Source organism: Balaenoptera ricei, chromosome 2, assembly GCF_028023285.1.
Source record: "Balaenoptera ricei isolate mBalRic1 chromosome 2, mBalRic1.hap2, whole genome shotgun sequence".
NCBI classification, from domain to species: Eukaryota; Metazoa; Chordata; class Mammalia; order Artiodactyla; family Balaenopteridae; genus Balaenoptera; species Balaenoptera ricei.
Genome location: NC_082640.1, coordinates 127103246 through 127128139, shown reverse-complemented (window position 1 = coordinate 127128139; position 24894 = coordinate 127103246). Strand labels below are relative to the sequence as shown.

Below are 24894 nucleotides of genomic sequence, written 5' to 3'. Positions count from 1 at the left end.
CTTTTGGTAGGTCTGACGTTTTCTGCCAGCGTTCAGTGGGTGTTTTGTAGGAGCAGTTCCACGTGTAGATGTATTTCTACTGTATCTGTGGGAAGGAAGGTGATCTCCGCGTCTTACTCTTCCGCCATCTTCTCTCCTCCCCCAATGCTTCTTATAATTGCTACAATTCCTACTTCTGTTCAGACAATTCTGCCTACTCTCAATTCCCTATATTCACACTTTTCTATATACAAAGACAGAAAAATACATGCTCATACTTTAGAAACACATACATGCTCATGCTTTATAAACACACAGTTTAGACAACATTGTACTCATATTGCAGACCCCCCTATTGTGTCAGTTCATTTAGAATCAGATGCTACCAGTGGAGGATAAAGAGAGAGGGAGCAACATGCAGGGGGAGCCTTCAGACCATGATGTAGATCTGACAACTGTGGAAGGGGAAAAGAGAGGAAGGACTCGGCAGGAAGAGCTTCAGATTATGGACCAGTTCTGAGAAAGAGTCAGCCAGGCAGATGGAAAGTCTCTGAGCCAAAGTGCCTGATAAAACAGTCCCACACTGAGCTGGAAAGGGTCAGCTTTAGAAAGCCTCTGTGCTCAGTCACTGGCTGGGAGCAGTCCAGAGGAAGAATGGCCCTGGAGTGAATGCCATGGTAGATCTACAGGACAGCAGCTGGAGGCTGGCCAAGTATGCTCTCCCATCAGATTCTCTGGAAGGAGATGTGAGCATCACATCTTTTTTTGTGAATGTCACACCTATTTACACAATTAATATTCACCAATCTTTTACATTAAGGAATCTTTTATATAATTTGTTATTAATCTTCTCTTTTTAGCTCATGGCATCTTTTCCCCAAAAAATATAATTATTATTTTCTTAAGTAAATGAAAAGTTTAGATTACACTTAAAAAAAGGAAGTGTAAATATACACAATAATCTTCCAATTTAAATTACACATACACTTTGGCCAGGAATTCCAAATAGAAAACTACACATATGTATGCAAAGGTACGTGCAAGTATGCTTTAAGAGAAAAAAAATCAAGATGCAGAACGATATAGATTACCTTATTCCACATATGTAAAAACATTAATCTGCACAAACCTGCATGACATAAATAAAAATGAAAATGTTCGAATAGATACACACATTGCATTTGACAATGGTTGATTTCAGGGAGAAGAGAACTGGGGAGGACAGCATTCAAGGTGGGGAGTGCTCTTTATGCCATACACATCTTTGTATTTGTATTTTTTCTACTACTTGTGCAAGTACTTAAGTAATTTTAATAGGTCTTACCACTCTGAAAACAGCACAGACAATAATATTGCTAAAGAAAATAATGGTTTAACAAAAGACAAACTAGAAAAAAATTTTTGAAAAGAAACCACAAAATAAAATAATGTTAGTAAGACCAAATTAACCACATGCCACTTATATGGTTCATATAAAACAAAACAAACAACAAAGAGATGATTAAAATGAAAATATTCCTGAACACAAACAGATAATAACACAGGGCTGGCCATATTAGAGTAGGATTGCAGCATTAAATAGGCCAAAGTAGGTCATTCAAAACTGGTTAAGAGACAGAATTCATAAGAAAGATAAAACATTGCCAAATTCATAATAAAGATAAACAGCTTCTACTCACATAAAGTAAAAGCTATTAGTAACATATGGAGAAATGGACAAAACACAGGTGCATTGAAAACCCCAAAAAGTAGTTTTTAGAAGAACTATGTCACAGAAGAATGGAATAACAGAACAATATAACAGCTATACCTATTATTAACTGAGCACTTACCATTCATCAGGTAATATACTATATAGTCTTTTATTAAATCCCCAGAACACCCACATTACATACAAAACTCTGAGACTTCAAGAAGTTAAGATACTTATGAAAACAAAGTTAAGATACTTAAGAAAAACTTATGATTACCAAAGAGGAAAGCAGGGAGAGATAAATTAGAAATTTGGAATTAACAGATACATACTACTATATATAAAATATTACAGATAAACAACAAGGACCTACTGTATAGCATAGGGAACTATATTCAATATCTTGTAATAACCTATAATGGAAAAGAATCTGGAAAAGAAAACGCATATATACACACATACATATATATATATGTATAACTGAATCACTTTGCTGTACACCTGAAACATGGTAAATCAACTATACTTCAATAAAAAAATAAAAATTTTTAAAAAGAAGAAGTTAAAATACTAATACAAGGGTATCCAGAAAACAAGTGGGATTCAAATCCAAGACTGTCTGATTACAAAGCCTGCACCCTGCTTAGTGCCACTACAATATAAAAGTCACTGCATATAATAGCATTGAATTAGTATTGTAGACACTATTGGAATATCTAGTAAACCACAAAGCAAATATCAATAAATTCCAAGAAACTGTTACTCTAAAGAACATATTTTCTTATGTTAATAAGGATAAACAATAAAAATTAAACAAAATAATTTCAAGTTAAAAAAACACTTTCCCACATAAGTTGTGTATCAAAAAGATAAAGAAAGCTGCAATAGAAATTATTTAGAAAATAAATGAACACACCATAAATAAAAAATATATGAAATAAGGTCAAAATACTTATATTTGTTAAAAATATGAAAGGTAAAGAGATTAAATTTTCAACAAGAAATTAGGAAAACACCCAAATAGAGATGTCAACCTTCTGCAGAAGCAGGAAACCAATAACCAAAACATTTTCAAAAAGAGAAGCAACAAAAACTCAGAGGGGCAAAAACTGAATTTATAACTAATCCAAAAGTTTTCTGGTCAAATATGGTAGGTTGGACTCATTTGTTTTTCTGGCTGACTGGTCATGATATCTAATAGCTAGGGAATCATACACCATAAACCTTGCTAAAAAAATTAAAGAGATGGTTTTACACTAGTGTGGGTATAGTAATTTGACAAGTAGAGAATAAAGCACTTGTAATTGAAAATAAATGAGAAAAGACAAAAAAAAATACTAATTTCTAGAAAATTCATTCTAGGGAAGAAAAAAATTCCCCAAATATCATTAGAAATGGGAAAGAAAACAATGCAACTTTAGCAATGGAGATTAAAACTAAAGAGAGAATATATACAAACTCTGCATATAAGCTTATAAATTTCAATTGAATAAATGGCTTTCTGTAAGAATATGTTACCAATTGACTTGAGGAAAAATATTAAACATGAATAGCCCAAGAATTAGAAAATAAAAAGTTTTAATTGTCAAAAAATTACCTTCCCAAACTGTTCAAATGTTTCTAGACAGTGAATCCTTCCACATTTTCAAGGTTATTCCTATGCTATTTGAATTCCAGAATATTAAAAAAGAAGAAATGTTACCCAATTAACTTTATAAAGCAAGAATAACCTTGATAACAGAGTCCAACAAAAAAAATACACTAAATACATATTTCACTCATGAGTGTATATTTTAAAAAAACAATAAAATATTGCCTAACAGAATTCAATATAATATTTAAAAATAATACGTCATAATCAAGTAATGCAAGGAATGTAAAGATGTTTCAATATCAACAATGATGTTGATGACCATTTCAAACAAGGGCATATATGGACAGAATTTCTTTAATTTTATATCTGAATTTATTATGCTAATACCCTGGTATGCTTTCCCCATGATTAACTTTTTTGTCTTACTCTTTTCTGATATATGTGTTATCAGTAAGCTATCTAGGATCCTATGCAAATAAACTAATTCTAAATACCATTAAAAATGTATGCACCATGATGTTCATCACAGAATTATTTTAAGAGGAAAATATAAGTAGGAAGAAGAAAAGGAGGGGAAAGGAGAAAAAAAGAAGAGGAGCAGGAAGAAAAAGAATTTTTAACAATGAAAGAAAATGGACCAGAAAGTGGGCAGTGATTGTCTTGAGGGAGAAAAATAACAGATGATTTTGGTTTCCTTCTCTTCATTTTTCTAATTTTTAAAATAAGCCATAAAACATAAAATGAGAGCAAGCAAACACTTTAAAGGAAGAAGAAAATAGATTAATAATTGTATTGGGTAGTTTTAAACTTTCTTAAACATTAACTAAAAATGCACTTTTAAAAGCAAATGAAAATATCATAAAGATCTTCTAAACAACCCAAGAAGCTTTATATCTTGTCAGTCAAATAAATGATTCATTCAGAAAGAAAAGAGAATATTCTTTTTGACTGGCTAAATTAACATGGATAAGTACAACATTTTTTTTTTTAGAAATATACGTATAAGAAGTGTACACATAGTTAGGGGTTATGTGTGTATATATGTATACACATATAACACATACATATAAAAATTATTTATTTTGTATGTATAATTTCTATAGTGCCATCCAATCATTCAATTATGGCAATCTTTACCAACAATTTACATAACAACTGTCCAGTAAAATTTAATGTTATATTCAATTATACAGTCTAATTATTAAACAATACAGAAAAGTCATTCAGTATTTTACCTCATATTTTGGATATACTGTTTCCTTTATGACAGATACTGGAACAGAGAATTTGGGTGAAGTTAGATTCCAAAACAACTTGGTAAATCCTGGATAAGCAGACACCTTTGAAAATAACATAAAAGGCTATTAGAAATTAACAAATGATCCCTAGGGTAAATACCCAAGCTCCTATCAAAATTAGTTCTAGCTGCTGAGAAAATGAGGTGATTGGTTCCACAGTGTCTGCAAATCTGGGAAAGACAATTTATCATACCCATCAGATTAGCAAAAATATAGTCAGCAACTTCAAGTGATGCCAAGGATGTGGGAAATTAGTAGAACCACACTAGAGGCAAACTGGTTATTTCTAGTAAAATAGAAAATGTATATGCTGCATAATCCAATAATTTCACTTCCAGCTATATATTCTAAGGAAATTCTTCCACATATTCATGAAGAGATATGTACAAGGATGTTGATACAGTGTACGAAATAGCAAAAAACAAAGCCCAATTTAAATGTCGATTAATAGAGAAACAGATGAATAAAATGTGGTGTATTCATATAACTAAACACTGTAAAGCCATTCCAGCACAAAAATTACAAACCATAGTTGGATCTTAGAAGCATAGTATTAACAGTAAAATAAGTAACTTTTAGAAAGATACATACAAAATCATGTCATTTATATAAATGTACCTAGAACACACAGAACTATAGTACTTATTGTTTAGGGTCATAAGTACATATAATAAAGAATAAAATCATGGACTGGAAAAAACTTAATTGTAACAATAACTGTCCTTGGGTAAAAAGGAAGAGAAATGGAATTAGGAAGAAGTACAAGAGGACTTAATTTGTTTTTAAAATGTCTTTTAAAAAATCTGAAACAAGTATGACAAAATATTACTTACAAATTTTTGATAACATGTACCCACGTGTTTGTTAGCTTGGTTTCTGTATTTATTTGTTTCTTTAAACTTTTTCAAATAACATTTAATCAGGCATAGAGGAATTTTTAGGGAGGTGAAACTATGCTGCATGATACTAGAATTGTGGCTAAATGACATTCATTTCTCAAAACCATCGAACTTTACAGCACAAAGAGTGAGACAATGTATGCAAATTTTAAAAAAATCATTTAGGAGGTCAAGGGCAATCCCAGGATAGTAACCTTGGAAATGAGTAGGGTATATAAGACTAAAGGCAAAAGAAACTGTATGTAGCACTACACTTTAGTTGATAAAGTTGTTTCCCACAGGAATATGGGTTAATAATTCTGATACTTATATATTGGAATTGAACAATTAAGTAAATGGATGGAGGATGGTGGGAGCCAGGAGTCACTCATTATAGGGAGTTTAAAGATAAGCAAGGGAGGAGGTTAGAATGATACATGCGGTCATGAATTAGAGTTGTAGACATCAGTATGAACTCATGCTTAGCTTAAGTTAGACAAAGATGGTTACATATATGACAATCCAAAACCTGTGGGATGCAGCAAAAGCAGTTTTAAGAGGGAAGTTTATAGCTATACAAGCCTACATCAAGAAACAAGAAAAATCTCAAATAAACAATCTAACCTTACACCTAAAGGAACTAGAGAAAGAAGAACAAACAAAACCCAAAGTTAGCAGAAGGAAAGAAATCATAAAGATCAGAGCAGAAATAAATGAAATAGAAACAAAGAAAACGATAGCAAAGATCAATAAAACTAAAAGCTGGTTCTTTGAGAAGATAAACAAAATTGATAAGCCATTAGCCAGACTCATCAAGAAAAAGAGGGAGAGGACTCAAATCAATAAAATTAGAAATGAAAAAGGAGAAGTTACAACAGACACCGAAGAAATACAAAGCATCCTAAGAGACTACTACAAGCAACTCTATGCGAACAAAATGGACAACCTGGAAGAAATGGACAAATTCTTAGAAAGGTATAACTTTCCAAGACTGAACCAGGAAGAAATAGAAAATATGAACAGACCAATCACAAGTAATGAAATTGAAACTGTGAATAAAAATCTTCCAACAAACAAAAGCCCAGGACCAGATGGCTTCACAGGTGAATTCTATCAAACATTTAGAGAAGAGCTAACACCCACCCTTCTCAAACTCTTCCAAAAAATTGCAGAGGAAGGAACACTCCCAAACTCATTCTATGAGGCCACCATCACCCTGATACCAAAACCAAACAAAGACACTACAAAAAAAGAAAATTACAGACCAATATCACTGATGAATATAGATGCAAAAATCCTCAACAAAATACTAGCACACAGAATCCAACAACACATTAAAAGGATCATACACCATGATCAAGTGGGATTCATCCCAGGGATGCAAGGATTCTTCAATATACGCAAATCAATCAATGGGATACACCATATTAACAAAATGAAGAATAAAAACCATATGATCATCTCAATACATGCAGAAAAAGCTTTTGACAAAATTCAACACCCATTTATGATAAAAACTCTCCAGAAAGTGGGCACAGAGGGAAACTACCTCAACATAATAAAGGCCATATACGACAAACCCACAGCAAACATCATTCTCAATGGTGAAAAACCGAAAGCATTTCCTCTAAGATCAGGAACAAGACAAGGATGTCCACTCTCACCACTATTATTCAACATAGTTTTGGAAGTCCTAGCCACGGCAATCAGAGAAGAAAAAGAAATAAAAGGAATACAAACTGGAAAAGAAGAAGTAAAACTGTCACTGTTTGCAGATGACATGATACTATACATAGAGAATCCTAAAAATGCCACCAGAAAACTACTAGAGCTAATCAATGCATCTGGTAAAGTTGCAGGATACAAAAGTAATGCACAGAAATCTCTTGCATTCCTATACACTAACAACGAAAGATCAGAAAGAGAAATTAAGGAAACACTCTCATTTACCATTGCAACAAAGAGAATAAAATACCTAGGAATAAACCTACCTAGGGAGACAAAAGACCTGTATGCAGAAAACTATAAGACACTGATGAAAGAAATTAAAGATGATACCAACAGATGGAGAGATATACCATGTTCTTGGACTGGAAGAACCAATATTGTGAAAATGACTATACTACCCAAAGCAATCTACAGATTCAATGCAATCCCTATCAAATTACCAACGGCATTTTTTACGGAACTAGAACAAAAAATTTCACAATTTGTATGGAGATACAAAAGACCTCGAAGAGCCAAAGCAGTCTTGAGGGGAAAAAACAGAGCTGGAAGAATCAGACTCCCTGACTTCAGACTATACTACAAAGCTACAGTAATCAAGACAATATGGTACTGGCACAAAAACAGAAACATAGATCAATGGAACAAGATAGAAAGCCCAGAGATAAACCCACGCACCCATGGTCAACTAATCTATGACAAAGGAGGCAAGGATATACAATGGAGACAAGACAGTCTCTTCAATAAGTGGTGCTGGGAAAACTGGACAGCTACATGTAAAAGAATGAAATTAGAACACTCCCTAACACCATACACAAAAATAAACTCAAAATGGATTCGAAACCTAAATGTAAGACCAGACACCATAAAACTCTTAGAGGAAAACACAGGAAGAACACTCTTTGACATAAATCACAGCAAGATCTTTTTTGATCCACCTCCTAGAGTAATGGAAATAAAAACAAAAATAAACAAATGGGACCTAATGAAACTTCAAAGCTTTTGCACAGCAAAGGAAACCATAAACAAGACGAAAAGACAACCATCAGAATGGGAGAAAATATTTGCAAATGAATCAACGGACAAAGGATTAATCTCCAAAATATATAAACAGCTCATTCAGCTCAATATTAAAGAAACAACCCAATCCAAAAATGGGCAGAAAACCTAAATAGACATTTCTCCAAAGAAGACATACAGATGGCCAAGAAGCACATGAAAAGCTGCTCAACATCACTAATTATTAGAGAAATGCAAATCAAAACTACAGTGAGGTATCACTTCACACCAGTTAGAATGGGCATCATCAGAAAATCTACAAACAACAAATGCTGGAGAGGGTGTGAAGAAAAGGGAACCCTCTTGTACTGTTGGTGGGAATGTAAATTGATACAGCCACTATGGAGAACAGTATGGAGGTTCCTTAAAAAACTAAAAATAGAATTACCATATGACCCAGCAATCCCACTACTGGGCATATACCCAGAGAAAACCATAATTCAAAAAGACACATGCACCCTAATGTTCACTGCAGCACTATTTACAATAGCCAGGTCATGGAAGCAACCTAAATGCCCATCGACAGACGAATGGATAAAGAAGATGTGGTTCATATATACAATGGAATATTACTCAGCCATAAAAAGGAACAAAATTGAGTCATTTGTTGAGACATGGATGGATCTAGAGACTGTCATACAGAGTGAAGTAAGTCAGAAAGAGAAAAACAAATATCGTATATTAATGCATGTATGTGGAACCTAGAAAAATGGTACAGATGAACTGGTTTGCAGGGCAGAAGTTGAGACACAGATGTAGAGAACAAATGTATGGACACCAAGGGGGGAAAACCGCGGTGTGGTGGGGATGGTGGTGTCCTGAATTGGGCGATTGGGATTGACATGTATACACTGATGTGTATAAAATTGATGACTAATAAGAACCTGCTGTATAAAAAAATAAATAAAATAAAAATCAAAAATTAAAAAAAGATGGTTACATATAGAAATATTATGTATATTTATTATATTTATTATGTGTATTATAATATGTGTATTTACAGGAAGGAGTTAGTATACAGACATATATTTGTGTGAGGTGAGAAGACCTAGAAGCAACAAAACCCCAGCAGCAACAAGCACATCCAATGCTCTGACCTTAGTTTCTAATTACAGTCTCCAATAAAGGAAACTGAGGCTTCCTGTAGAAATGGCTGACTCTATGGACTGGGGCAGGAAATATGCAAGAAGAACCTGGAGCATCTGTACCACCAGTAATTAAGTGTTAAAAAAAAAAATCCCACAATGATGGGGTCTGTCAAAGGGACATAGGAGACAACTGAAGGAGCTCTCAATGACCAAAGCTCAAACAATTTTAGCAAAATAATAAAAATAATAATAAAGTAGTATTGGAATATAACTCAAAGTATAGCATAAACACCCATGAGTCATACTGATATAAGTAAATGATTGAATAAATAAATAAATGGGAAGAATAGACAAACATCCTGTCCAGATGAATTCAAATTAATCTTTATAGATACTCTGCTCTGAAGGAGGTGGAGCATAGCTCCACATTCCTTAAGTGTGGGCTGCACATAGTGACTTCTTTCCAGAGAACAGATGGAAAGGAGGCAAAAAGAGAAACTTGACAATGAAGAAAACCTGGCAGACACTACCTCAGCCAGGTGATTAAAGTTAACATCAACAATGATAGGTCATATTGATAATATGTACTCTCAATATGATATGATGAAAATGGCACCTTACCTCAGTGGTCTTCCTCCCAAAATCACATAACACAATCAAATCAAAAAAAAATCAGTCAATCCCAATTAGGGACAGTCTACAAAATACCTGACCAGTACATCCCCCAAACTGTCAAGGTCAACAAAAACAAGGAAAGACTCAGAAACTGTCACAGCCAAGAGAAGCCTAAGGAGACATAACAACTAAATGTAATGTGGTATCCTGGAGGGGATCCTGGAACAGAAAATGGACATTACATTAAAACTTAGGAAATCTGAATGAAGTATGGACCTTAGTTAATAATAACATATAAATATCAATTCACTGATTTTAACAAATCTACCATACTGCTCTAAGATGTATTGGTAGTTTCTTAGGGCTACTGTAGCAAATACAATTCGGTGGCTTAAAACAACAGAAATTTATTCTCTCAGAGTTCTAGAAACAAGAAGTCCATCAAGGTGTCAAGAGGGCTATGCTCTCTCTGAATGCTATAGGGAATTCTTCTGTGCCTCTTCCTAGCTTCTAGTGGTTGCCAGCAACCCTTGGCATTCCTTGGCTTGCAGCGGCATCATTCCAATTTGCTTCCATCAGCTCAAGGTGTTCTTCCCTGTGTGTCTGTGTGTTCACAGAGCATTCTCTTCTTATAAGGACACCAGTCATATCAGATTTAGGGCTTACCCTTGGGTTTCGGGCTTACCCTAAATCCAAGATGATCTCATTCCAAGATTCTTAATTACATCTGCAAAGACCCTATTTCCAAATAAGGTCACATTCACAGGTACCATGGGCTAGGACTTGGATATATCTTTTGGGGGCCACTATTAACCCACCATTATCGTATTAATAATAGGGGAAACAGAGTGTGGGAAATCTCCACACTGTCTTTGTAATTTTTCTGGAAGTCTAAGACTATTCTAAAAAATAAAGTTTACTATCAATAAAATAATAATAATAAAACAAACAGTAAAAGAAAAATAATTTTTAAAAATAGGTGGAAGTGAAAAACTTAATCCGGCATTCATGACAAGATTTGAAGAAAATGTGGCAAGATTTTTAAAAATAATAGCTGTTTGAATCCATGGTATTATTGGTAATTATGTTTTCCTTAACTTTCATTGACTTTGAATAATATTTAATTGGACCAAGTACTTTCCCCAAAAAGATTTGTCTTTCACCAGAAAAAAATGAGCGCAAATGATTTTAAAGCATCAACTTGCAAGCATTACTCTAGCATTAACTATGAAACCCTAAGAGTGACCATCTCCTGGAGCATGGTTGCTATACAGACTTCTGACAGTAATATCCAAAGACCCAAACACAGTAAATAAAGATTCACAATTATAAGCTGATACTGAGTCTTCAGCACGTTTATTTCTAGTCAACTATTCTTTGATCACATTTCCTCTCTACCAACAGAGTATTTATTTAGAGAAAGGTAGATTTTGCAGTTGCCACGTTAACTTGTCCACCACAGAAATTCAAAATTGTTTCCATCTCACTCATCCTCTATTTGGTGGGCACACTGCATCACTTTATGCTGTATAGACCTAGAGCCAGGAATTCCTTGACAAAATATGAATAAACTCTTCCAAAATCAGCTGACAATTCTTTTTCCAAAGATCACCTAGAAATTAAGATTTCAGATATTCAAATGATTATGTCACATACAATATGGTAAATCTTCCCTTGTAGTAGGTAGACTTTCAGCAGCTTAAGCATCCAGAATAAAATTATTCCCCTAGAAGAAAGCAGTATACAAGCCTCTAAGTGGGAAGAGAGGAAAATCTATCACTAAACAGAACTATTTTGCTCTCAAGGAAAAACACAGATGCACTTTCAGGAGAGAATGTGTCAAATTAAACTAGCAAAGAAACACTCATCATGGTAAACTGGTTTCCCCAGCAATGCTCAGAACTTTCTAAGAGGAAATCAGGAAAATGGTTAGAAACAGCCGGGTTGGTGGCTGCTAGAACTTGACAGGAGGATAAAGATTGCACAGCAAACTGAATTACTAACTATAAAGCAAGCTAGGTTAATTTAGTAAAACAGCACCTGCACAGCCCCTAAGGTTACTACATATATTACAACCCAATACAATAACTCATGTTCATACTGAAGACTCAATGTCAGAATATTATATTTGCTAAGGGAGAGAGACATGCAAATTAGCTTCAGGGGTAAGTTGAGCTTCATATAAATGAAATATAAGGATGAACAACAGCTTCTAAAATGTGGTCTGAGCTCTGGAGAGCCTCAAGACCTTTCAGGGGTCTTTTAAAGACCTTTCTACACTAAAAATACAAGGAGGTCATTTGCCTTTTTCACTGTGTTGAAATTTGCACTTTGTGTAAAAAAAAAAAAAAAGAGTAAAATTGGTGGACCTTAGCGTGAATTAAGGCAGCAGGATCTTAAAAATACCCCCACAAAGCAAGAAAAAAATGTTCATTTTATTAAATCTCAACTTTTAAGTGAATATCTTTTTAATATTCAGTGTAACAAAATGATAAGTACACATGAAGTGCTTCTGTGGCCATAATGCAGTAGGATGGTGGTTTTGAGGAAAAACATGTGTGCTATTGTTTGAGTTCTGAACTGAACTAGCCACCATTTTTACTTGAGAGGACAAATATTAAACTACCTTTATTCAGACTTCGGTTTGTGGTAAGCATTTTCTTGAAAATGAGAAAATCAGTCATTTCAAATAAAATAATTGAGAGTATGTGTGTCAAGAGAAAAAATTTAAGCTTTTAGCAAAAATTAGAACTTTGGAAAAATTGTGTCCCTCACCATGAGCTTGCCAGGTTCCCAGTGCTAAAAGACTTTTCTGATAATATTAAAATTGAGATATTTTGACATTATATATTAGTGAAATGTGTCAACATTTGAAGATCTACGTAACTTGAGTAATAGTATTTTCTAAATGACCAATACAAAATGTTACAAAATCATGCATGGGTAAAAGAGCCATTCAAAGTACAAAATGAGACCCCACGTCCAAGGACAGAGGAGAAGCCACAGTGAGACGGTAGGAGGGGCGCAAGCAGAGTAAAATCAAACCCCGTAACTGCTGGGTGGGTGACTCACAGACTGGCGAACACTTATACCACAGAAGTCCACCCACTGGAGTAAAGGTTCTGAGCCCCACGTCAGGCTTCCCAACCTGGGGGTCAGGCAACGGGAGGAGGAATTCCTAGAGAATCAGACTTTGAAGCCTAGTGGGAATTGGATTGCAGGACTTTGACGGGACTGGGGGAAACAGAGACCCCACTCTTGGAGGGCACACACAAAGTAATGTGTGCATCAGGACCCAGGGGAAGGAGCAGTGAGCCTGGGGGAGACTGAACCAGACCTACCTGCTGGTGTTGGGGGGTCTCCTGCAGAGGCGAGTGGTGGCTCTGTTTCACCGTGGGGATAAGGACACTGGCAGCAGAGGTTCTGGGAAGTTCTCCTTGGCGTGAGCCCTCCCAGAGTCTGCCATTAACCCCACCAAAGAGCACGGGTAGGCTCCAGTGTTGGGTTGCCTCAGGCAAAACAGCCAACAGGGAGGGAACCCAGCCCCACCCATCAACAGTCAAGTGGATTAAGGTTTTACTGAGCTCTGACCGCCACAGCAACAGGGAGGGAACCCAGCCCCACCCATCAACAGTCAAGTGGATTAAGGTTTTACTGAGCTCTGACCGCCACAGCAACAGTCAGCTCTACCCACCACCAGAGCCTCCCATCAAGCCTCTTAGATAGCCTCAACCACCAGAGGGCAGACAACAGAAGCAAGAAAAACTATAATCCTGCAGCCTGTGGACCAAAAACCACAGTTACAGAAAGATAGAGAAGATGAAAAGGCAGAGGGCTATGTACCAGATGAAGGAACAAGAAAAAACCCCAGAAAAACAACTAAATGAAGTGGAGATAGGCAACCTTCCAGAAAAAGAATTCAGAATAATGATAGTGAAGATGATCCAGGACCTTGGAATAAGAATGGAGGCAAAGATTGAGAAGATGCAAGAAATGATTAACAAAGACCTAGAAGAATTAAAGAACAAACAAACAGAGATGACCAATACAATAACTGAAATGAAAACTACACTAGAAGGAATCAATAGCAGAATAACTGAGGCAGAAGAACGGATAAGTGACCTGGAAGACAGAATGATGGAATTCACTGCTGCGGAACAGACTAAAGAAAAAAGAATGAAAAGAAATGAAGACAGCCGAAGAGACCTCTGGGATAACATTAAACGCAACAACATTCGCATTATAGGGGTCCCAGAAGGAGAAGAGAGAGAGAAAGGACCAGAGAAAATATTTGAAGAGATTATAGTCGAAAACTTCCCTAACATGGGAAAGGAAATAGCCACCCAAGTCCAGGAAGCGCAGAGAGTCCCATACAGGATAAACCCAAGGAGAAACACGCCGAGACACATAGTAATCAAAGTGGCAAAAATTAAAGACAAAGAAAAGTTATTGAAAGCAGCAAGGGAAAAACGACAAATAACATACAAGGGAACTCCCATAAGGTTAACAGCTGATTTCTCAGCAGAAACTCTGCAAGCCAGAAGGGAGTGGCATGATATACTGAAAGTGATGAAAGGGAAGAACCTACAACCAAGATTACTCTACCCGGCAAGGATCTCATTTAGATTTGATGGAGAAATCAAAAGCTTTACAGACAAGCAAAAGCTAAGAGAATTCAGCACCACCAAACCAGCTCTACAACAAATGCTAAAGGAACTTCTCTAAGTGGGAAACACAAGAGAAGAAAAGGACCTACAAAAACAAACACAAAACAATTAAGAAAATGGTCATAGGAACATACATATCGATAATTACCTTAAACGTGAATGGATTAAATGCCCCAACCAAAAGACATAGACTGGCTGAATGGATACAAAAACAAGACCCATATATATGCTGTCTACAAGAGACCCACTTTAGACCTAGGGACACATGCAGACTGAAAGTGATGGGATGGAAAAAGATATTCCATGCAAATGGAAATCAAAAGAAAGCTGGAGTAGCTATACTCATATCAGATAAAATAGACTTTAAATTAAAGAATGTTAAAAGAGACAAGGAAGGACACTACATAATGATCCAGGGATCAATCCAAGAAGATATAACAATTATAAATATATATGCACCCAACATAGGAGCACCTCAATACATAAGGCAACTGCTAACAGCTATAAAAGAGGAAATCGACAGTAACACAATAATAGTGGGGGACTTTAACACCTCACTTACACCAATGGACAGATCATCCAAAATGAAAATAAATAAGGAAACAGAAGCTTTAAATGACACAATAGACCAGATAGATTTAATTGATATATATCGTACATTCCATCCAAAAACAGCAGATTACACGTTCTTCTCAAGTGCGCACGGAACATTCTCCAAGATAGATCACATCTTGGGTCACAAATCAAGCCTCAGTAAATTTAAGAAAATTGAAATCATATCAAGCATCTTTTCTGACAACAACGCTATGAGATTAGAAATGAATTACAGGGAAAAAAACGTAAAAAGGACAAACACATGGAGGCTAAACAATACGTTACTAAATAACCAAGAGATCACTGAAGAAATCAAAGAGGAAATCAAAAAATACCTAGAGACAAATGACAATGAAAACACGACGACCCAAAACTTATGGGATGCAGCAAAAGCAGTTCTAAGAGGGAAGTTTATAGCTATACAAGCCTACCTAAAGAAACAAGAAAAAGCTCAAGTAAACAATCTAACCTTACACTTAAAGAAACTAGAGAAAGAAGAACAAACAAAACCCAAAGTTAGCAGAAGGAAAGAAATCATAAAGATCAGAGCAGAAATAAATGAAATAGAAACAAAGAAAACAATAGCAAAGATCAATAAAACTAAAAGTTGGTTCTTTGAGAAGATAAACAAAATTGATAAACCATTAGCCAGACTCATCAAGAAAAAGAGGGAGAGGACTCAAATCAATAAAATCAGAAATGAAAAAGGAGAAGTTACAACAGACACTGCAGAAATACAAAGCATCCTAAGAGACTACTACAAGCAACTTTATGCCAATAAAATGGACAACCTGGAAGAAATGGACAAATTCTTAGAAAGGTATAACCTTCCAAGACTGAACCAGGAAGAAATAGAAAATATGAACAGACCAATCACAAGTAATGAAATTGAAACTGTGATTAAAAATCTTCCAACAAACAAAAGTCCAGGACCAGATGGCTTCACAGGTGAATTCTATCAAACATTTAGAGAAGAGCTAACACCCATCCTTCTCAAACTCTTCCAAAAAATTGCAGAGGAAGGAACACTCCCAAACTCATTCTATGAGGCCACCATCACCCTGATACCAAAACCAGACAAAGACACTACAAAAAAAGAAAATTACAGACCAATATCACTGATGAATATAGATGCAAAAATCCTCAACAAAATACTAGCAAACAGAATCCAACAACACATTAAAAGGATCATACACCACGATCAAGTGGGATTTATCCCAGGGATGCAAGGATTCTTCAATATACGCAAATCAATCAATGGGATACACCATATTAACAAATTGAAGAATAAAAACCATATGATCATCTCAATAGATGCAGAAAAAGCTTTTGACAAAATTCAACACCCATTTCTGATAAAAACTCTCCAGAAAGTGGGCATAGAGGGAACCTACCTCAACATAATAAAGGCCATATATGACAAACCCACAGCAAACATCATTCTCAATGGTGAAAAACTGAAAGCATTTCCTCTAAGATCAGGAACGAGACAAGGATGTCCACTCTCACCACTATTATTCAACATAGTTTTGGAAGTCCTAGCCACGGCAATCAGAGAAGAAAAAGAAATAAAAGGAATACAAATTGGAAAAGAAGAAGTAAAACTGTCACTGTTTGCGGATGACATGATACTATACATAGAGAATCCTAAAACTGCCACCAGAAAACTGCTAGAGCTAATTAATGAATATGGTAAAGTTGCAGGATACAAAATTAATGCACAGAAATCTCTTGCATTCCTATACACTAATGATGAAAAATCTGAAAGAGAAATTATGGAAACACTCCCATTTACCATTGCAACAAAAAGAATAAAATACCTAGGAATAAACCTACCTAGGGAGACAAAAGACCTGTATGCAGAAAACTATAAGACACTGATGAAAGAAATTAAAGATGATACCAACAGATGGAGAGATATACCATGTTCTTGGATTGGAAGAATCAACATTGTGAAAATGAGTATACTACCCAAAGCAATCTACAGATTCAATGCAATCCCTATCAAATTACCAATGGCATTTTTTACGGAGCTAGAACAAATCATCTTAAAATTTGTATGGAGACACAAAAGACCCCGAATAGGCAAAGCAGTCTTGAGGCAAAAAAATGGAGCTGGAGGAATCAGACTCCCTGACTTCAGACTATACTACAAAGCTACAGTAATCAAGACAATATGGTACTGGCACAAAAACAGAAACATAGATCAATGGAACAAGATAGAAAGCCCAGAGATTAACCCACGCACCTATGGTCAACTAATCTATGACAAAGGAGGCAAAGATATACAATGGAGAAAAGACAGTCTCTTCAATAAGTGGTGCTGGGAAAACTGGACAGCTACATGTAAAAGAATGAAATTAGAATACTCCCTAACACCATACACAAAAATAAACTCAAAATGGATTAGAGACCTAAATATAAGAGTGGACACTATAAAACTCTTAGAGGAAAACATAGGAAGAACACTCTTTGACATAAATCACAGCAAGATCTTTTTTGATCCACCTCCTAGAGTAATGGAAATAAAAACAAAAATAAACAAATGGGACCTAATGAAACTTCAAAGCTTTTGCACAGCAAAGGAAACCATAAACAAGACGAAAAGACAACCCTCAGAATGGGAGAAAATATTTGCAAATGAATCAACGGACAAAGGATTAATCTCCAAAATATATAAACAGCTCATTCAGCTCAATATCAAAGAAACAAACACCCCAATCCAAAAATGGGCAGAAGACCTAAATAGACATTTCTCCAAAGAAGACATACAGATGGCCACGAAGCACATGAAAAGATGCTCAACATCACTAATTATTAGAGAAATGCAAATCAAAACTACAATGAGGTATCACCTCACTCCTGTTAGAATGGGCATCATCAGAAAATCTACAAACAACAAATGCTGGAGAGGGTGTGGTGAAAAGGGAACCCTCTTGCACTGTTGGTGGGAATGTAAATTGATACAGCCACTATGGAGAACAATATGGAGGTTCCTTAAAAAACTAAAAATAGAATTACCATATGACCCAGCAATACCACTACTGGGCATATACCCAGAGAAAACCGTAATTCAAAAAGACACATGCACCCGAATGTTCATTGCAGCACTATTTACAATAGCCAGGTCATGGAAGCAACCTAAATGCCCATCAACAGACGAATGGATAAAGAAGATGTGGTACATATATACAATGGAATATTACTCAGCCATAAAAAGGAACGAAATTGAGTCATTTGTTGAGATGTGGATGGATCTAGAGACTGTCATACAGAGTGAAGTAAGTCAGAAAGAGAAAAACAAATATCGTATATTAATGCATGTATGCGGAACCTAGAAAAATGGTACAGATGAGCCAGTTTGCAGGGCAGAAGTTGAGACACAGATGTAGAGAATGGACATATGGACACCAAGGGGGGAAAACTGCGGTGGGGTGGGGATGGTGGTGTGCTGAATTGGGCGATTGGGATTGACATGTATACACTGATGTGTATAAAACTGATGCCTAATAAGAACCTGCAGTATAAAAAAACAAACAAAACAACTAATACTAAACTTTCATTGGGTTATTTGTATGGAAACATGTTAATATAAATGTTTCAGACATTACATGAAATTTCTAAAAATCTTATATTTGTATTTGTATGGAAATATGTATGGAAATATGTTAATATAAATGTTTCAGACATTAAAAAAAAAAAAAAAAACAAAGTACAAAATGAGGCAATAGATTTTCATGTAATAAGGTATAAAAAAGTCATTGACATGGTTTCAGATTTCAATTGCAGCAAACTTTTTTACCTGTACAAATTATCATTTAATACATTTTCTTTTCAACTAAGTTTAATTTTTCTCTCTTTTTTTGGGGGGGTACTGGTCCAACAACCAAAATTTTTGTATTAAGCTTTTAATTTTGAGATAATTATAGATTCACAGACAGTTTTAAGAAATAATACAGAGAGACCCTATCTATCCTTTACTCAGTTTACCTCAAAGGTAACATCTTGCAAAACTGTAGTACAGAATAACAAAATATTGACATTCATATAGTTAAGATGCAGAACATTTCCATCACCGTAAGTGATCCCTCATATTGTCCTGTATAGACGCACTCCACCCATTCCCACCCACCCTCATTCTGAAACCCTGAAAACCACTAATCTGTTCTCCATGTCTGTAATTTTGTCATTTCATGAATGTTATATAATAAAATCAGCCAGTGTGTAGTGTTTTGGAATTGGTTTTTACCAGCATAATTCTCTGAAGACTTATCCTTATAGAGTTTATGTATTCATTCTGCAACATGCTTAATAGTAGTTGCATGTTTATTTTGGTTTTTTAACTGCCAAACTATTTTTCAGGGTTCTGAGAAGGGAGTTTTGTTAATTAAGCATTCACTTTTCTTAACATTATAGAGCTATTCAAAGTATCTATTTCATATTGAGTGAGTTGTGGTAGCTTGTGTTTTTTGAGGAACTGCTCTCTTTTGTCTAAGTTGTCAAATTTATGTGTGTAGTTGTTTATAGTATTCCCTTATTATTATTTTGATGTCTGCAGGGTCTGTAGTGATATCTCCTGTTTCACTTCTAATATTGGTAATTTGTGTATTTTCTGGTTTTTCCGTGTCAGTCTTGCTAGAGACCAATTTTTTCTAAGAACTACTTCTTTGTTTCATTGATTTTCTCTATTGTTTTCATGTTTTCAACCTCATTGATTCCTGCTCTTCATTATTCCTTCCCACTGCTTGCTTTGGGTTTGTTTTGCTCTTCTTTTTCTAGGTTCTTAAGGTGGGAGCTTAAATTATTGATTTGAGACTTTCTCTTTTTTACTTAAAGCATTTAGTGCTATAATTTTCCCTCTTGGCACTGCATTATCTGTCTTCCACAAATTTTGATATGTTGTATTTTCATTTTAATTCAGTTCAATTGATTTTCAATGTATTTTTTAAATCCCTTGAGACTCCCTCTTTAACCCATGGATTACTTATACCTGTATTGTTTAGATTCCAATAGTTTGGAGATTTTTCTGTTACCTTTGTTATTGATCTCTAGTTTGATTTCATTATGGATTTGTTTTATCTTGGTATATGTCCTGCAGGAACGTGAAAAGAATATGTATTCTGCTCTTGTTGGGTGTAGTGTTCTGTGCATTTCAATTAGATCCTGTTGGTTGATGAAGTTATTGATTTTTCTATACCCTTGCTGATTTTCTAAGTGTTCTACCAACTATTTAGAGAGGGGTGTTGAAGTCTCCAAGTATAATTGTGGAATGGCCTATTTGTCCTTTTAGTTCTACCAGTTTTTGCTTCACATATTTTGCAGCTGTTTTGTGCACACACTCTTTAAGACTACTATGTCTTCCTGGTGGATTGACCTTTTTATCATAATATAATGCCTCTCTCTGTCTCTGACAACTTTCTTTGCTGGGAAGTCTACTTTATCTGATATTAATATAGCCACTCCTGCTTTTCTTTGATTAGTGTTTGCATGACTTATCTTTTTTTACCCTTTTACTTTCAACTTCTCTAAGTCATTATATTTGAAGTCAGTTTCTTGTAGACACTAAATAGTTGGTCATGTCTTTTAACCCACTCTGCAAGCTCTGTAACTTAACTGGTGTATTTAGACCATTTACATATATATATATATATATATATACATATATGTTTTACATCTTTATTGGAGTATAATTGCTTTACAATGTTGTGTTAGTTTCTGCTGTATAACAAAGTGAATCAGCTGTATGTATACATATATCCCCATATCCCCTCCCTCTTGAGCCTCCTTCCCACCTTCCCTATCCCACCCCTCCAGGTGGTCACAAAGCACCGAGCTGATCTCCCTGTGCTATGCTAAGCACTGAGTTGATCTCCCTGTGCTATCTCCCCATGCTATGATCTCCCTAGCTATCTATTTTACATTTGGTAGTGTATATATGTCATTGCTACTCTCTCACTTCGTCCCAGCTTCCCCTTCCCCACAACACCGTGTCCTCAAGTCCATTCTATACATCTGCATCTTTGTTCCTGTCCTACCCCTAGGTTCAGTACCATTTTTTTTGTTTAGATTCCATATATATGTATTAGCATACGGTATTTGTTTTTCTCTTTCTGACTTACTTCACTCTGTATGACAGACTCTAGGTCCATCCACCTCACTACAAATAACTCAATTTCATTTCTTTTTATGGCCAAGTAATATTCCATTGTATATATGTGCCACATCTTCTTTATCCATTCATCTGTTGATGGACACTTAGGTTGCTTCCACATCCTGGCTATTGTAAATAGTACTGCAATGAACATTGTGGTACATGTCTCTTTTTGAATTATGGTTTCCTCAGGGTATATGCCCAGTAGTGGAATTGCTGGGTCATATGGTAGTTCTATTTTTAGTTTTTTAAGGAACCTCCACACTGTTCTCCATAGTGGCTGATGTATTTAAGTTAGGGATTTTGTTTGCCATTTCATTTTTGTTTTCTTTCTCCTTGTTCTCTCTGGTTTCTTTTGTTTCTCTGTTTTCTTCTTCCTGCTTTCCTGTTACATGGACATATTTTAGAATTCCACTTTTATTTATCTATGGTATTTTTGAGTATATATCTCTTTGTGTAGCTTTTTAGTTTTGCTCTAGGTATTACATTATATAAATATAATAAGCATAACTTATCAAAGTCTACTGATGTCTCCAATTTACCAGTTCAAGTGGTGTGTAGAAACCTTACCTCCCTTTATGTCTCTTTATTCTCCATTTATAATACAGTTGTCTTAAACATTTCCTCTATATACATTTAACAGTATAATTTTTTTTCAACTGACAGACATAATTTAGAAAACTCAAAAGGAGAAGGAAACGTTATTGCATTTACCTGTGTTTTTGCTTTACAGGTTTTTGTTCCTTTTAGATATTCCGAGATTTTTTCTTTCATCATTTTTTTTTTCCTGTTTAGAGAACATCCTCTAGCCTTTCTTGTAGTGTAAGTCTGCTGGGTGACAAATTCTCTTAGTTTCCTTTCATCTGAAAATGTCTTGATTCCCTTTCATTCCCGAAGGATATCTTCTCTGGATATAGGACTCAGGGCTTACAGTTCTTTCCTTACAGCATTTGAAAAATGTTCCACCACTTACTTCTGGCCTCCATGGTTTCTGATGAGAAATCCACTGCCATTCAAATTGTTTTTCTCCTGTAGGTAACATATTACTTCTCTCTTGCTGCTTTCAAGATTTTTTCCCTTGTTGTTAGTTTTCGTAAGTTTCACTAGTAAGTGACTTGGTACAGATTTCTTTGGATTTTTCTTGCTTAGAGTTTGCTCAGCTTCCTGAATATGTAGGTTTAAGTCTTTTGCTAAATTGGGGAAGTTTCCAGTCATTATTTCTTCCTATATGTTTTCAGTCACCCCTCTTCTTCTTCTCCTTCCAGGACTGTGATAACACAAATGTTAGATCTTTTGTTTTACTCCCACAAGTCCCTGAGGGTCTGTTAATTTTTTTTTTCAGTCTGTTTCTCTTTGTTGCTCAAACTGGATAAATTCTATTGTTTTATCTTCAAGTTCACTTCCTGTTTCATCCATGCTACTTTTGAGCCCATCTGCTGAGCATTTTATTTTCATTACCATATTTTTTCAATCCTAAAATGTCTTCAATTTCTTTACTATGTATCTTCAATGCCTATACTAAGACTTTCTATTTCCTTTCTGAATCCTATTTTTTTTTAATTTGTTTCAAGTGTGTTCAAAATTATCACTGAAGCATTTTTAGGATGGTAGCTTTAAAATCATTGTCAGATAATTCTAACATCTCTGTTATCTAAGTGATAGCATCTATTGATCATCTTCTTACGTTCACTTTGAGACCTTCCTGGTTCTTGGTATGATTAGTGATTTTCAGTTGAAATTTGGATATTTGGGGTATTTTGCTCTGAGGCTCTGGATCTTATTTAAACCTTCTGTTTTAGCTGACACTCTGCTAGGCTTCCTCTGGTACCACCACAGTGGGGAGGGAGAGGAGTGGCTCATTACTACTAGGCGGGGATGCAAGTCCAGGATCCCCATGTGGTCTCAACTAACACAGTAAGAGGGGAACCTCATTACCACTTTATTATGGTGAAAGTCCCAGCCCCAAACAGCCTTCATTGATACCACCCTGGCAGGGGTATTATAGTGCCTTCTTATACTCTGGGCAAGAGTAAAAGTCTAGTTTTCCTACTAGGCCTTTGCTGGCAGAGGTGAAGAAAGGACCAGGGCCACCATTTTTTCTGTGGTGTTTGGCTAGGGTAGAGTAGTTATTGTTGAAAAGTTCTGTCTTGCTAGGCTGTCCCTTTCCTGGTTCTTTGGCTAGAGGGAGTAGGCTTTTGTTTGGACTTTTTTCTTTTTTCTGTCTTTACCTAGTTTTCTTTCTAGGCTACCAATTTTTTCAACTCTAAGTCTAGAATATGTGAAGCAAAAAACAAAACCCAAGGAACAAACTCGCCACTGTGCCATTTGTTGGGTCCCAAAGTTCCTAGTTACTGCCTTAGTCTCTCCACCTTTTAGATCTGTCCTGTTTGTAACACCCAGGTTTTTACCTGTACTTAGCAGGAAGAATAGGAAAAAGTACTTCTACTGCATCATCCCCAGAAGTGGAAGTCTCACAAGTAAGTTTCAAGAAACTACCACTTGTAAAGTTTTGGTATATTATTAAAGGAGAATATCCATAATTACGTTAAAAGTCTATTAAAATAATCTCTTCTTTTCCAACTACATATCTTCATGAAGCCAGAATCTTCCTCATATATTTCAACCAAAACAACCTACCACAAAATTGAATGCAGAAGCAAACATAAGAATCCAGCTAACATCTATTAAGCCAGACGTTAAAGAGATTTGCAAAAAAAAAATACAATCCTAGTTTTACACTACTTTTCTGTTTTAAAAAATATAACTATTTTTCATAAAAATACATTATGTTAGCATATATTACTTTATTACTGTTATTTTTAATTTTAAAAAATAAACATTTAAGCATTTTCCCAGCTTTAATTTCCAACATTGTAAATGTCAATAGATATAACCCACATAAATAATTATTGAAGTCCTCAAAAATTTTTAAGAGTATAAAAAGGGTCCTGAAACCAAAAAGTTTGACAGCTTGTAAGACAGAGAAAACTAATATTAAAGGAAGTTCTTACTTCCTCTCCCGAGAGTTGTAGGTGTGGCTTGTGAGCACTCCGTCCAGTTCCGGGTGCCAATTCAGGCGGTATCCCTGGTCTTGTTGGAAGGTCGGCAACATATTCTTGGTTGTCACCCGTAACAGGAATTCCTTGCAGTATTCTACAGGGTTTTTAATAACAACAACAACAAAAAATGTTCTTTAAGTCATTGATAAATCAAAGGGTGTTTTCTCTCATTTTATATCTCTACCGAAATAAGCACACTGACATTTGATATCTGTATTAAATAGATTAAATTGTGCAGAAGTCAGATAATCCAAAATGGGAAATAATTCAAGAATGATTTGTTTGGGCTTCCCTGGTGGCGCAGTGGTTAAGAATCCGCCTGCCAATGCAGGGGACACGGGTTCGAGCCCTGGTCTGGGAAGATCCCACATGCCGCAGAGCAACTAGGCCCTGGAGCCACGATTACTGAGCCTGCGCGTCTGGAGCCTGTGCTTCGCAACAAGAGAGGCCGCGATAATGAGAGGCCCGCGCACCGCGATGAAGAATGGCCCCCG

General features: G+C 35.5%; 1 protein-coding gene across 1 annotated transcript in view; it reads right to left on the bottom strand.

Moving 5' to 3' along the window:
* The window catches only part of TTC6 (tetratricopeptide repeat domain 6), a 219694-nt gene that overhangs the window by 96677 nt on the left and 98123 nt on the right, over positions 1-24894 (bottom strand). The window contains exons 6-7 of the mRNA XM_059915675.1: positions 24353-24494; positions 4502-4606 (exon numbers count right to left, since the gene is read on the bottom strand). Of these exons, the coding sequence (XP_059771658.1) occupies positions 4502-4606; positions 24353-24494 (247 nt within the window). The remainder of the gene's footprint in view (positions 1-4501; positions 4607-24352; positions 24495-24894) is intronic.